At 38.9% G+C, this 15397-nt stretch overlaps 1 protein-coding gene across 2 annotated transcripts in view; it reads right to left on the bottom strand.

The window, feature by feature from the left end:
* Positions 1 to 2325: 2325 nt before the first annotated feature.
* ST13 (ST13 Hsp70 interacting protein) overlaps positions 2326 to 15397 on the bottom strand; it is a gene marked incomplete at its 3' end in the record, with an annotated part of 45586 nt that continues 32514 nt past the window's right edge. For both annotated transcript variants that reach the window (XM_080705286.1, XM_080705287.1), the window contains exons 8-12: positions 14605 to 14707; positions 12126 to 12242; positions 9914 to 9962; positions 4942 to 5075; positions 2326 to 2454 (exon numbers count right to left, since the gene is read on the bottom strand). In XM_080705286.1, coding sequence (XP_080561412.1) covers positions 2326 to 2454; positions 4942 to 5075; positions 9914 to 9962; positions 12126 to 12242; positions 14605 to 14707 — 532 coding nt within the window. The remainder of the gene's footprint in view (positions 2455 to 4941; positions 5076 to 9913; positions 9963 to 12125; positions 12243 to 14604; positions 14708 to 15397) is intronic.

Raw genomic sequence — 15397 nt, 5'->3', positions numbered from 1 at the left:
TAAGTAGCGGAGGCTGGCTGCAAACCACAGTCCTCCCAAATACTGGGATTACTAAGCGTGCACCACCATTACCGGCTTGCTTTTTCTTTTATCACACATAAATACGTCCTCAAAACAAGCAAATAATAAATCATATTTAGCCGGGCGAGGTGGCACACGCTTGTAATCCCCGCGCTTGGGAGGTGGAGACAGGAGGATCTCGCAGATTCAAAGCCAGCCCACTGGTTTAAGAGACCCTGTTTCCAAAAATAAAACTGGTGATCTCTGGGCTACCTGAAAGAAAGCAAACCTCTATATAATGTAGTTAGATGCATTTTTGCCATTGTTAATGGAACTTAATGATCGATAGCCTACCATGCCCAGCATAGACATAAAATAGAACATTTGCTGACAAAATGTGTGTGGGGTCAGTATTCAATTTGAAAGCGTATTTTATTTTTAATGTAGATAGAAATATCCAGTAACTATGCATTTGTAAGAAAACTGTTCCTTCTTATAGCATCATTAGCACAGAAAAAGAATATTTCTGGTTTAGAAATGATACTGAGTCTCTATGAAAGTGAAGGCTATTTTGTATTTGTGGGCTTTAAAAGCCCCAAAGCACAAGATACATTTTCAGAACAGCAATTTTACTTTCATCCATTTATGATAATATTTGCAATATTAGAATATAGTTAGGTCATATATAATTAAGTCAAAGGAGTCCAGAAGAAACTGGTCTTCTTGACCAGTTAAGCACAGCACAGAGACTTTGAAAAGGTCAAGAACACACATAAACAAAAAGAACACTGGTAAGCTCAAATCCAAGTATAAATGGTGTTTTTCAAGGATTTTAAAAGCATGCTCCATTAGCACACAGCTTTTCTCATTTATGTAACATATGCATTTATGTCAGCTTGTGTACAGCAGAGTGTCAGAACCTGAATAAACAATATGATTTCACAAATGTAATAATTTAAACATGTTCTCCATGGACTTTGTCATTTTCTTATCCTGACAGAGTAAGGAAGATAGGGAAAACAAAGGTGGGGACATAGTTGCAGTATTTTAAGTAAGAGCTGAATAGAATGATAAATCTTCATAATGCCAACAACTCCATAACAACCACTTTTTTAATCTTTCATCTATAATTCATAAGGATCAAGCAGTTACGTTCCATATATGTGTGTGTATATATCAATTAATTCAAACTGTATGATATTCAAAATACAAAAATGAATACTATAATATAAACTTTAACTGCAATAGGTATTTCTTATGTAGAAGATGAAATACAAAGGAAATTCTCTCCTTCCAATGTCTTCTGATATGAGGAAATTTTACCACAGTGGAAGTATAACATTTAAGTAAATGGTATCATAACCAAATAAGAAACTACAGAAGCTTTGGATATTACCATACAATAATGATATGTGTTATTCATTAAATTAACCCAGTGTTCAATATGCTTGCACAATTATGCTCTGAATGAATGACAACAATGATGATGTCTTTTTTTCTAAAGAAGAGGGCAAAGAGTCAGAACACAAAGTTGGTCATTTTCTAATGAGGAAAGCTAATTTTTAACACAGAAACATTAAAAGAAAAGTACTCCTTTATTTCCCTTACATGGAAATAATATGAAACATTTATTCGAGATAGGATAAGAACAGAGATAAGTAATTCAACTCCACTGCAGCATAACAACAACAGAAAAATCACCCTTCAAACAGTGTAAGATTTAATTACAACCTGTACAAGGGTGCATGTCTTAAAAAACACAGCAAGATTGCTGCTGCCCCACCAAGTATTTCCAGTCCCTACCCAGGTCATACTGAAATACTGGTGGTCCCCATACTTTTATTGAAATAATCATTAAAACAAAGCATTTTAAAAGACAAATCAAAATGCCTCAGTAACTGTATACCCAACTCAAATGTTACCTAAATAAGATTTATATGCTTTCCACTAATAAATTTCATTCATACCAGCAATAAACTTCTGTACTGTAGTACCTTCCTTGCCCAATATCAAAGGAAAAATCCAAAATGATTAGTAAAGAAAAATGTAGGAACACCTCTCCTTTTAATTTGTTTGAAATATTTTTAAGATTTAAAAAGTGTTTAAAGTTTATAATTCCTAGTTGGAAAACATTATCTGAATGAATACCCTAATGGCAAACCACTGTAAAATGCTTCAATTGCATTGGTGCACAGGGGTAGGGATTATCTTCAAAGCACCCCAGCTCTCCTGATGAGGTCAGAGGTACACTGGTTTGTATTATTGCGACATCCATGAAGTGATCTACAATGCTTTTCCTTCAGGAAGGGCTTTGTCAGATGGGGATTATGCCTGACCTCCAAATTTTGCTGACAATTTGCTGATGAGATTCATAACCTTTGGGTTGCTCTGATATTTTGACATATTTGCTGGGTTCTGGGCCACATCCTGGAAGGCCACCATAACTTCTGGATCCTGCAAATAAAGAGTTTGGTTTTAATATTCAAAAAGTACACCAATGGATGCAGAACTGTATTATTCCAAACGCCATCTCATTATTCTGTCACAGTAAAATTAACTAGGTTTTGGCAAGACCAAGAAGTATATTATTAATATGCACCTCAAAGTCAAGCTCAATTGTGTTACTTTAACTAAATACTGAAATAAAGCACATACAATTTTTATGCCAAAAAAAAAACTGAATAAAGATACTTCAGGAAAAGAAAATTATAGATCAATATCCTTGATGAATATAAATGCAAAAGCTCTAAACAAAAGTATGCATTCAAGCCAGGCATGGTGGTGCACGCTTGTAATCCCCGGCACTGGCTTCAGAGACCCTGTTTCAAAAAAAAAAAAAAAAAAAAGTATAAAATAGGTCTGGGAGTGTAGCCCAGAGGTAGAAGGGCTTCCAGGAACCCCAGTACCACCAAGAGAAAAAAAAAAAAAAAAGAAAGAAAAAAAAAAAAAGTATGCATTCAAAACCAAAGCAATAAAATTGTACAGCACCACCAAAATGATTTCATTCCAAGAATGCAACACTGCAAATCAACATGGAATTCACCACATAAATAGAACTGAGGACAAAAATCACATGATCATCTCAAGAGATGCTGAAAAAGCATTTGACAAAATCCAACAACCATTCATATGAAAAACACTGCAGAAAATTAGAATAGAAGGCATTTGCTTTCAATATCATAATGGCAAATAGGATAAACTCAAAGCCATTATCACACTGAATGGGGAAAAGCTGTAAGAATTCCCTTTAAAATCAAGAACAAGATAAGGAAGCCTACCGTCACTCCTCCCTTTCAATATACTCAAAAGCAAAAGGCAAGAGAAAAAAAGAAACCAAAGGAATACAAACAGGAAAAGAAAAACTGATTTGTAGATGACATGATCCTATAATTAGAAACCTGACCCCCCTCTCCCAAGAAATTCAATAAAGTAGGATACAAAGTCAATCTACAAAAATCATTAGATTTTTCCATACAATCATTATGAATCCACTAAAAAGTAACACTGAAGAAAGTGGAGATCTTATAAGATGAAAAGATCTCCCAGGATCCTGGTTAAAGAAGAATAAATATTACCAAAATGATCATTCTACCAAAAAGTGATCTATGGATTCAATGCAAACCCTATTAAAATAGCAATGTCAAGACTAGGTTCAAGACCAGCCTCAGCAACTTAGCGAGGCCCCTCACGACTAAGTCAGTGATGTCCTGTTTCAAAATAAGATAGGACTGGGGGTACAGGCCACATATATTCTCCCTATGTACACACACACAGAGTAAAGGGTCAGGTTTTCTCTCATATGTGGAAGATAGGGAGAAATCAGATACAAAAGAAACTGAAGATGAAGGAGAAACCCCAGTAGAGTGACGGATAGGTCTGGGGAAGGTCTAGGGAGTAGAATTAATGAAGGAAACACTCCCAATTATAATATATATATGCAAAATTATCAATGCTAATCTTAATATAGTATGAGGACCAGAAGAGACGGGGTGGGATTCAGAGGGCTGGGTCGTCCCAGCTAGTGACACGTGCATATTTGTCTCTATCACTCTGAACTTAATTATCATTTGACATTACAATGTACAAATAAAGTATATTTTTAAAAAACTGGATATAAATTTCAACTATATGTATTTCCCAAAACCAATTTTTATTTATTTTTTTACTTTTTGGTACTAGACACTGAACTGAGAGGCATTCTATTGCTGAGCTCCACCCCTAAACCAATGTTTTTAATTTTTTTTTTTTTTTTTTGCGATTCTGGGGATGAAACCCAGGGACATTTGGCTCTGAGCTACACCCCTGCCCTATTTTTTATTCTTTACTTTGAAACAGGGTCTCACTAAGTTGTAGAGGGCCTCACTAAGTAGCTGAGGCTGTTCACGAACTGCGATCCTCCAGTATCAGCCTCTTGAATGCTGGGATTATCAGCGTGCGCCACCATTTGTAAACAAGGTCTCACTAAGTTGCTAGGGCTGAATTTGAACCTACAATCCACTTGTCTCAGCCTCCCAAGTACTGGGATTACAAGAGTGCACCAACATGCCTGGCATAAAACTAATTTTTAAAAATTACACACTGAATGCTAGGCGTGGTGATGCATGCTTGTAATCCCCGCGCTTGGGAGGCTGAGTCAGGAGGATCACACAGGTTCAAAGCCAGCCTCAGCTACTTAGTGAGGCGCTCAGCAACTTAGTGAGACCCTAAAATAGGTCTGGTAGTATAGCTCGGAGGTAGAAAGCCTCTGGTCCACCCCCAGTACCACCAAAAAAAAAAAAAAAAAAAAAAAAAAAATTACACACTGAAAAAAAAGACACACCCACAACGTTAGCTATTTGTTAACTAAGATAAAAATGACTAAAAGAGTGACCTTGTCACCACAGAATCATGAAAAAAAAAAAAGACCTCAATGACATCCAATTTTCTTGGTCTAAGTCTTACCTGCATAGCTGCAAGAACCTCAGGATCACTAAGAATTTCATTGAGCCCAGGCATTCCTGCCATTCCTGGCATGCCCCCTGCCATTCCAGGCATTCCTCCGGGAAAATTACCAGGCATTCCCCCAGGAAAGCCACCTGCAAGGAAAAAGTAAAGAACTTACAGACACCAGTAACAATCCAAGGCAGTCTTACATACTATTTCCTTCTGATAAAAAATAATACACACATTGAGCATGGTGGCACATGACTATAATCCCAGAACTTGAGCGGCTGAGACATTAGAAGCATAGGTTCGCTGGGCGTGGTGGCGCACGTTTGTAATCCCCGCCCTTGGGAGGCGGAGATAGGAGGATCGCACATGTTTGAAGCCAGCCGTGCTGGCTGAAGAGACCCTGTTTCCAAATAAAAATATAAAAATAGATCTGGGAGTGTAGCCCGGAGGTAGAAGGGCTTCAAGGAACCCCAGTACCACCAAAAAAAAAAAAAAAAGAAGCATAGGTTCAAGATCAACTCCAGCAATTTAGCAAAAATCTAAGAAACCCAATGAGATTTCCAAAACAAAATTTAAAAGCCAGGCGTGGTGGTGCATGCTTGTAATCCCAGCATTCAGGAGGCAGAGACAGGAGGATCGCTGGTGGCGGACAGCCTAAACTACTTTGTGAGGCCTTCTGCAACTTAATGAGACCTGGTTTTAAAATACAAAAAGAAGCCTGGCATGGTGGTGCATGCTTGTAATCCCCGTGTTTGGGAGGTAGAGAAACGAAGATCCCACAGGTTGGAAGCCAGCCTGGCTGGCTTAAGAGACCCTGTTTCAAAAAAAAAAAAAAAAAAAAAAAACAGGTCTGGGAGTGTGGCCCGGATATACAAGGGTTCTATCCCCAGTACCACCAAATATAAATAAATAAAATAAAAACAAAAAAGGAATAAAAAATAAGGGCAGGGGATATAGCTCGGAGGGCAAATACTCCTGGTTCCACCCCCAGACCCGAAAAAAAAAAAAATTAAAAAGGCTGGAGTGTAGCTCAGAAGTAGAGTGCTCCTGGGTTCAATCCCCAGCAGCACCACACACACACAACAAAAAAACAAAACATAAATATCAAACATAACACTAAGAACAAAGACAAGTGTGGAAGTACATGCTTGCAATCCCAGCATTGGGAGACTGAGACAGGAGGAGGATTACTGGGGATATATAGTGCATAGGTAGAATGCTCCTGGGTCCCATCCAGCACCACCAAAAAAATAAAAAATAAACCCACTAAGAACAAAGACCCAAAATTTAACTATTTAACTTTTAATTTTCTCTTAAAAAAAAATAAAACAGATTTAAGCCAGGTGTGCTAGTGCACACTTGTAATCCCAGTACTTGAGAGGGAAGGATCACAGGTTTGCAATAAGCCTCAGTTATTTAGTAAGGCCCTCTGCAATTTAGTGAAACTGTTTCAAAATAAAAATAAAAAATTGGGCTAGGGGTGTAGCTCAGAGGTAGAATACCCCTGGGTTCAACACTCAGCACAGAACTAAATAAATAAATAAATAAATAAATAAATAAATAAATAAAGCAAGCTTTACTACTTTCTGGGTTCATTTTGTCCAACTAATGAACTGCTAAACAAGAAAGCTAATCATACCTTAAAAACAAAGAGCCAGAGCCAGGTGTGGTGGTACACATTTGTAATCCCAGCATTCGGGAGGCTGAGACCAGAGGATCACAGTTTGTGACCAGCCTCAGCTACTTAGTGAGGCCTTGTTTCAAAAACAAAACAAAACAAAACAGGGCAGGGGTCAAATGCCCCTAAGCTCGGAGGTCAAATGCCCCTGGATTCCATCCCCAGACCCGCAAAAACAAACAAAAACCAACCAACCAACCAAACAAAAGCTACATGGGCATAGTGGCACATGCTCGTACTCCCAGTACTTGGGAGGCTGAGACAGAGATAGCAGGTTCATGACAAGCCTCAGCTACTTAGTGAGACCCTTCACAAATTAGTGAGACTATTTCAAATTAAAGAATAAAAAATAGGGCAGGGGCCAGGCATAGTGGCACACGCTTGTAATCCCCACGCTTGGGAGGCAGAGACAGGAGGATCGCGCAGGTTAGAAGCCAGCTGCACGCGCTGGCTTAGGAGACCCTGTTTCCAAATAAAAATAGGTCTGGGAGTGTAGCCCGGAGGTAGAAGGGCTTCCAGGAACCCCAGTACCACCAAAAAAAAAAAAAAAAAAAAAAAAAAATAGGACAGGGGTTGTAACTTGGAGGTAGCATACCTAGATTCAATCTCCAGCACTACAATAATAATAATAATAATAATAATAATAATAATAATAATAATAATAATAATAAAGCACCAACTAATAGTCCCTCAGAATTTTAAAATTATAAAGTCAGGCAGAGCCGGGCATGGTGGCACATGCTTATAATTCGCAAGCTTGGGAGGCGGAGACAGGAGATCGCGCAGGTTCGTAGTCAGCCTCACTGGTTTAAGAGACCCTGTTTCCAAACAAATAAAAAAAGGTCTGGGAGTGTAGCCCAGAAGGATAAGGGCTTCAAAGAACGCCAGTATCACCAAAAAATAAAATAAAATAAAGTCAGGCATCTTGATCTTTTTTTAAATGTGTGTGGTGCTGCTGTAGATTAAATCCAGGGGTACTCTGCTCAATGACTAAGCTACATCTTCAACCTTTTTTTCATTTTGAGACAAGCTCACCTTAAACTGAGATCCTCCTGCCTCAGCTCTAGAATTGCTGGGATTATAGAGTTCTGCCACTGTACACGGCCCATGTCATCAAATGATTCAATTAACTATTGAATCTTGATTTTATACTTTTTATTTGGAAAGAGAGTCTCTTAAGCCAGCAAGGCTGGGTTTGAACCTGTGCCATCCTCCTGTCTCTGCTTCCCAAGCGCAGGAATTACAAGCGTGTGCCACCACGCCCAGCTATCAGTTTAGTTTTAAATATATCCACTCAACTATCTAAAATACATACGAGGATACATACCTGAAACCTCAGTACTTGGGAGGCCAAGACAGGAGGATTATAGGTTCAAGGCCAATGCACCATAACTTAACCAGACTTTCAAAAATAAAAAGGTCTTCAGGAGTATCTGAGAAGTAAAATGCCCCTGGGTTCAATCCATAGTACCATGCATACAACTCTACAGATACGATTTGAACTGCAGAGAGAAGCAAAATCTCTGGATTTGCACTTTGGGGTATTTTTGTTTTTTGAGCTAAGGCTTAAACTCAGGGCATTCGGCCTCTGAGCTACACCTCCAGCTCTATTTTACTTTTTAAATTCTGAAACAGATGCTGGGCATGGTAGTGCATGCTTGTAATCCTCGCGGCTTGGGCGGTGGAGACAGGAGGGCCGCGCTGGCTTAAGAGACCCTGTTTGCAAATATAAAAAAGTATAAAATAGGTCTGGGAGTGTAGCTCGGAGGTAGAAGGGCTTCCAGGAACCCCAGTACCACCCAAAAAAAAAAAAAAAAAAATCTGAAACAGAGCCTCATCAAGTACAGGGATTAGAAGTGTGCTACAACGCCCAGGTTGTATGTGCACTTATACTTCTGGTAATTGTGTTTTGTTTTTTTTTTCCTCTTCCAATTCTGGGTATCGGAGCCATGGACATGCTACTTCCAAGCTACACTCTCAGCCCTATTTTTATTCTTTATTTTGAAACAAGATCTCATTAAGTTCTGGAGGGTCTCACTAAGAAGCTGAGGCTGCCCATGAACTTCTTGTCTCAGCCTTCCAAGTACTGGGATTACAAACAAGCGTGGACCACCACCTCTGGGTGTAATTCTTTCTTGTTCAGGTAAGTCAGCATTTTTGTTTCATTCAGACCTCCTGACAATTGAATAAGGCCTACCTACCTTATGTAGAGATACATACATACATACATACATACATGTATCCCATATGTAGTGATACATATAATATACACAATCTCCTTAATATATGTACATATATACATATACATGTACATGTATACACACACACACACACACACACACACACACACACACACACACACTCTAATGTGTAACATTTGTTTGCCAACTATCTGGGCACCCCATAGCCCAGTCAAGTTTACACTTAAAGTTAACTTTTATAGCTGGGCGTGGTGGCGCATGCTTGTAATCCCAGGGCTTTGGAGGCTGACAAAGGAGGATCCCACAGGTTCAAAGCCAGCCTTAGCTACTTAGGGAGGCTCTCAACAACTTAATGAGACCCTGTTGCCAAAAAAAGTATAAAATAGGTCTGGGAGTATAGCCCAGAGGCAGAAAAGCCCCTGGCAGAAAAGCCCCCCCCCCACACTACCACACACAAAAACTTAACTTTTACAAATCCTATCACAAATTAAGTATAGACATAGACCAAATGATGAAGTTCTGATCAACAACAACCAGAAAGAGAAGAAATGTGTTATTTTTAGACTGAACTTAAAACATAACTCCCACCTCAACCATACTACTGGGAACTAAATCCAGGACCTTGGACATCTTAGTAGCTGAAATATATCCCTAACCCCTTTTAATTTTATGTTGAGAAAGTGTCTCACCAAGTTGCCAAAGCTGGTTCCTTCCTAAGCCTGACAAATAGCTATGATAAAAGTGTTTTTATATAATCTTCATGATTATCACTGTATAAGAGAAGAAAATTCTACTATACTACTTCAAAAATATTTAGTTACATCACAATAAATTACTTAACATAATGCTCTCAGATCTCAATAAATGTTACCTATTTTCAAAAAGCACCCAAATTGTGAAGAAAACATAAATTGTGTTTTTACAAAGAAAATTTTTAATGAGAATGAAACTTTCTAGAAGTTAACATTCTTAATGTTCCAGGAACTAATGATACTAAAAATTAGTCATATTCTATTTACACACAGGTGTTCACACACCTGAAAGCCCCCAAATAAGTAGGCATCTTATTTATGGCATAGTTTTAACTTTTCTTCAAATTTACCTGGAAAAGAGCCATACTGAGCTCCTGCTTGTCGTCTGGCTTCTTCTTCCTTTAATAGAAAAAGGAAAATTATATGAAATTAAATTATATGAAGGAAAAAAGTATGCGGTCTAATCCTAACATAATCCATTCAAGTTTCACAGAAAAATTATGAAATAAACCAGTAGACGACTTAAAAAATGACAAACTTTTTCCTTTTTTGTACCATTAGAAAAACAGCAACAATATTGTGGATAAATTATTAATAATTTTTGCTCTAAATTTTTGTTAAGACTTTGTAACTCAAACATCTAGAGTTAAAAAAAAAAAAAAAAAGCAAGCTATGAATCCAGAGACCAGGAGAAATAATAAAACACTAAACCAGGAAAAGCATTCTCAAAAAGAACTCTAAAGAAAAACAGAAGCTGGGCATGGTGATGCACGCATGTAATCCCAGCATTTCCGAGGCTGAAACTAGAGGATAGCAGTTTGTGGACAGCCTCAGCTAGTTAAAATAAAGAATAAAAAATAGGGCAGGGTGTAATTCCGAGGTCAAATGCCCCTAGGTCCCAACCCCAGACCCACAAAAAAAAAAAAAAAAAAGGAATAGAAGCCAGGCTTGGTGTCCCAGTACTTGAGAGGCTGAGACAGGAGGATGGCTGGTTTGAGGACTGCCTCAGCTACTACTTAGTGAGGCCCTCTGCAATTTATTGAGACTCTGTTTCAAAATAAAAAATAAAAAGTAGGGCTAGGGGTATAGCTCAGAGATAGAATGCCCGTGTTCGATCCCCAGTACCACCCACACCCCTTTCACACACACAAAAAACAATACAGTTGAGCTGGGCATGGTGGCACATGCTTGTAATTCCTGTACTTGGGAGGCTAAGACAAGAGCACTGCGGGCTCACCACCAGCCTCAGATACTTAAGTGAGGCCCTCTGCAACTTAATGAGACCCTATATTAAAATAAAGAATAGAAATTAGTGCTGTGGGTGTAGCTTAGAGGGAGAATGGCCCTAGGTTTAATCCCAAATTCTGAAAATACAAAAACAGAAAGTCAAATTTTAATCACTTGTCAAGGAAAAACTTCTGATCTACAAATTTATTTTTCAGTGCTAGCTACCACTGAGCTTCATCTTCAGCTCAAAATTTCTTGTTTTTTTTTGTTTTTAGTGGTATTAGGGGTAGAACCCAGGGGCTTTTCTACCTCTAGGCTATACTCCCAGACCTATTTTATACTTTATTAAGAAACAGGGTCTCACTAAGTAGGAGAGGGCTTCACTAAGTAGCTGAGGTTGGCTTTGAATCTGTGCCACTCTTTCTCAGCCTCCCATGTACTGGGTTTACAAGCGTGAGCGACCACACCCGGCTTCAAATTTCAGGTTTTTGAAAAGGATAAACAAGACTATAAATTGGTGAAATCACAAGCCAGACATGGTGTCGAAGCTTATAATCCTAGCATTGAGAGGCTGAGACAGGAGGATCGCAGTTCACATACAGCCTTAGCTATTTAGTGAGCCCTTTGCAACTCAATGAGACCCTGTTTCAAAAAATAAAGAACAGCCGGGCATGGTGGAGCACGCTTGTAATCCCCGTGCTTGGGAGGCAGAGCCAGCCTCACTAGCTTGAGACACCCTTGTTTCCAAATAAAAATATAAAAATAGGTCTGGGAGTGTAGCCCAGAGGTAGAAGGGTTTCTAGGAACCCCAGTACCACCAGAAAAAAAAAAAAAAAATAGGGCTGGTGGTGTAGCTCAGAGGTAAAATCCCCCTGGGTTCCATTCCCAGTACCACAGGGGGAAAAAAGAAAAAAAAAAAAAAAAAAAAGGAAAGAAAAAAGAAATACAAGTTCACTAAGAATGCAAAGAAGAAAGCCCGGCATGTTTGCACATACCTGTAAGTACTTAGAAATTGAGGCAGGAGGATTGTAGGTTTGAGGTTCACCTTAGCTACACCCTCAGCAACTTATAAAGACTATGTGGCAAAATAAAAACTAAAAAGGGCTGGGGGTGTTAGCTCAGAGTTGCCCCTGGGTTAAAACTCCAGTAACAAAAAAGAAAAAAAGTATAAAAACATCCTCACAAAGTAGACAAAATGAAAGGAGTGTCCTTTTAAGGATTGCTGTCCTCTAGAAGTGCAGCTAGCAACATAGACAGGAGGCAGGAGTTAGGCCGGTATCTTAAAGCGCACATCTACTGTGTTCTGTGCTCCTGACTTAGTGTTAAAGACATTACCCTCTGGGCTCGCTCGTGTTCTTCTCTAGCCTTTTTAACCCTTTCTATTCTTTCTTTGATCTCTCGCTCTTCACGTTTCCGCTCATACTTCCTCCGATGTTCAGCAATTTTCTGGGCCTAAAAATTAAGAGCCATAGAAATGTCAGTCTGGTCCAAATGTTGGATAAAGTCATCATAAACAGTATTCTTTATTATCTTTATTGTGAAGAATTATTCAACATACAATTCTGAAAAATGACTGATTTATAGAAAAAGACCTAACAAACTCAGGCTTTAACAAGATCAGCCTTAACTAGAAGAAACACCATAAAATAGAGCAGTTATTAGAAATGTTATGATCTCAAACATGTGACTCAAAGATAACATATAGGTTTCAAATTGCAGAACAACTCTTGCTTCATGTATCATAGCATCGAGGCTTCAGAAATTACAAATGGGTGCAGTAGGAAAATCATCATTAATGATGCGTACTATGTGAAGACAGATTAGGAACACACAAACCAGGTGCTCACCATAGTTTTTACTATATTCAAGTTTTTTCATTCATAAACATGGGAGGGGCCAAGAATGTAACTCAGCTGTAGGGTACATGCTTAGCACATACAAGGCCCTGTATCTGATCCCCAAAACCACAAAAAAGAGAAAAATATTTAATTTTATTAAATTGCTTTAGTGACTAAAAAGGATATTATATGTAAAAATGTGTACCAGCTTGTAGTAAACAGTAACAGATGTTTTGCATCTATTATTTATTTAAAGAATAAGTAAAAAGGTATTTTTATTCAATTTTATTCTAGCTTCTATACAAATATTTTTAAGAACCTTGTGTTCTAAGGCTGAGAGTATGTTTCTTTTTTGAGGTGCTGGTGAATAAATCCAGGGCCATGTGCATTCTAGGCAAGTGTCCTACCACTGAGTTATATACCCAAAAAACTTATTTTCTAAAATTTCAAACATAACTTTGCTGAGTTAGCCCTGTTATTTAAGAAAAAAAAATCAATAGGTTGGAGCCTGGCATGGTGGCTCACATTTGGAATCCCAGCATTTGGGAGCTGAGACAGAATGGCTGGTTCACGGACAGCCTCAGCTACTTAGTGAGGCCCTTTGCAACTCAGACCCTGTTTCAAAATAAACAAGAAAGGGTGTGTTCATTTCGAGTCACCCTTCCATGCCAGTCTGAATTTCTATCTTTCTAATAAACTTCTTTAAATCTTCACAAAAAAAAATAAAATAAAATAAACAAGAAAACCAGGTGTGGTGGCGTATGCTTGTAATCCCTGCACTTGAGAGGTGGAGGCAGGAGGATAGCGCAGGTTCCTAGCCAGCCTTGCTGGCTTAAGAGACCCTGTTTCTAAATAAAAATATAAAAAATAGATCTGGGAGTGTACCCCAGAGGTAGAAGGCATCCAGGAACCCCAATACCACACACATACACACACACACACACACACACACACACACACACACACACACACACAAAAAAAAAAGGGCTGGAGATGTAGGTCAGAGGTAGAATGCCCCTGGGCTCAATCTCCAGCAACAAAAAAATAAAAAAAAGTGGCTTGTATAGCTGGGTGTGGTGGCACACATACTAGGGAGACACAAGAGGATCTCAGGTTTGCAGCCAGCCATCAGTTACTTGGTGAGGTCCTCTACAACTTAGTGAAACCTTGTTTCAAAATAAAGAATAAGCCAGGAGGATCACTAGCATGATGGCTTAAGAGACTCTGTTTCCAAATAAAGTATAAAAATAGGTCTGGGAGTATAGCCCCAAGGTAGAAGGGCTTCCAGGAACCCCAGTACCACCAAAAAAAAAAAAAAAAAGAATAAAAATAAAAGGGCTGGGGAGTGTAGCTTGGAGGCAGAATGCCCCTGGGTTCATACCCAGTTATGCAAAAAAAAAAAAAAAAAAAAAAGCGACTTTATAAGCCTAGTGTAGTAGTATAGACCTGTGATCCCAGTACTTGGGAGGCTGAGCTAGGAGGATCACAGGTTCAAAAACAGCCTCAACAAGTAGTGAGACTCTCATCAACCTAGTGAGATCCTGTTTCAAAATAAAAATAAAATCAGGCTGAAGGCGTAGCTCAGAGATAGAATACCCATGGGCTCCATCCCCAATATGAGGAAAAAAAAAAAAGATGGCTTTATACACCTATGGTTCAAAGGGCAGATCAGACATGATCTTGAGTGACATTCTGTAGATTTTCCATTTTTTTCTTTGCTATAAACCTACCCTTTCCATTTCTGTTTTTCTGGTTTTAATTCCACTGTAGTCTTACAAAGGAATCGAGTTTGCTCTAATACGGCTTAAAAGTAAAAGCATGAAGACCTACTAAGATTTCCAGAGTTGAGCAAAAACTTCGGTGATTACAAATTTTAACTTTCAGGTGTTCCTCTTTTCAAAGTAAATATGGCTGCTGGGGCCAAGGTAGTAGAGCATGGAATCATGACGACCTTCACTGCTTCTACTTTAACATACCCTCGGCTGGACTTCTTTCAGCATTGCACTAGCATCCTCATCATAATCCAGTTTACAGGCAAGGGCGAGATCATGGGCTGCTTCTTCCCAATGGCCCAGAAGTCTGAAACAGATTTAAACTCATGATAAGAACCTTTGATACATATTTACTCTATTCAGCATAATGCTTTCTTCCTTATAAAAAAGGGGATTTTAGACCAAATGTGGTGGTACACCCTTGCAATCCCAATATTTGGAAGGCTGAGAAAGGACAATCACAGGTTCAAGACCAGCTTCACAAATAAGTGATTTTCAGCAACCTAATGAGACTGTTTTTTTTTTTTATCTTTTTTTTTTTTTTTTTTTTTTGGTGGTACTGGGGTTCCTGGAAGCCCTTCTACCTCCGGGCTACACTCCCAGACCTATTTTTACATTTTTTAAATTTGGAAACAGGGTCTCCTAAGCCAGCACACGCGGCTGGCTTCGAACCCGCGCGATCCTCCTGTCTCTGCCTCCCAAGCGCGGGGATTACAGGCGTGCGCCACCACGCCCGGCTAAGACTGTTTTAAAATAAAAATAAAACAGGGCTGGTAAACGGGCGTGGTGGTGCATGCCTATAATTCCAACATTTGGGAGGCTGAGACTGGAGGATCGCAGTTCCCAGACAGCCTCAGCTACTTAGTAAGGCCCTTTGAAACTCAATGAGACTCTGTTTCAAAATAAAGAATTAAAAAAAAAAAAAAAAAAGGGCTGGGGATGTAGCTCAGAGGTAAAATGCCCCTGAGTTCCATCCCCAATACTGCAAATAAATAAA

This window comes from Muscardinus avellanarius (genome assembly GCF_963383645.1).
Source record: "Muscardinus avellanarius genome assembly, chromosome: 11".
Taxonomy (NCBI): Eukaryota; Metazoa; Chordata; class Mammalia; order Rodentia; family Gliridae; genus Muscardinus; species Muscardinus avellanarius.
The sequence above is the reverse complement of the archived record's forward strand: the minus strand, read 5'-3'. Positions and strand labels throughout refer to the sequence as shown.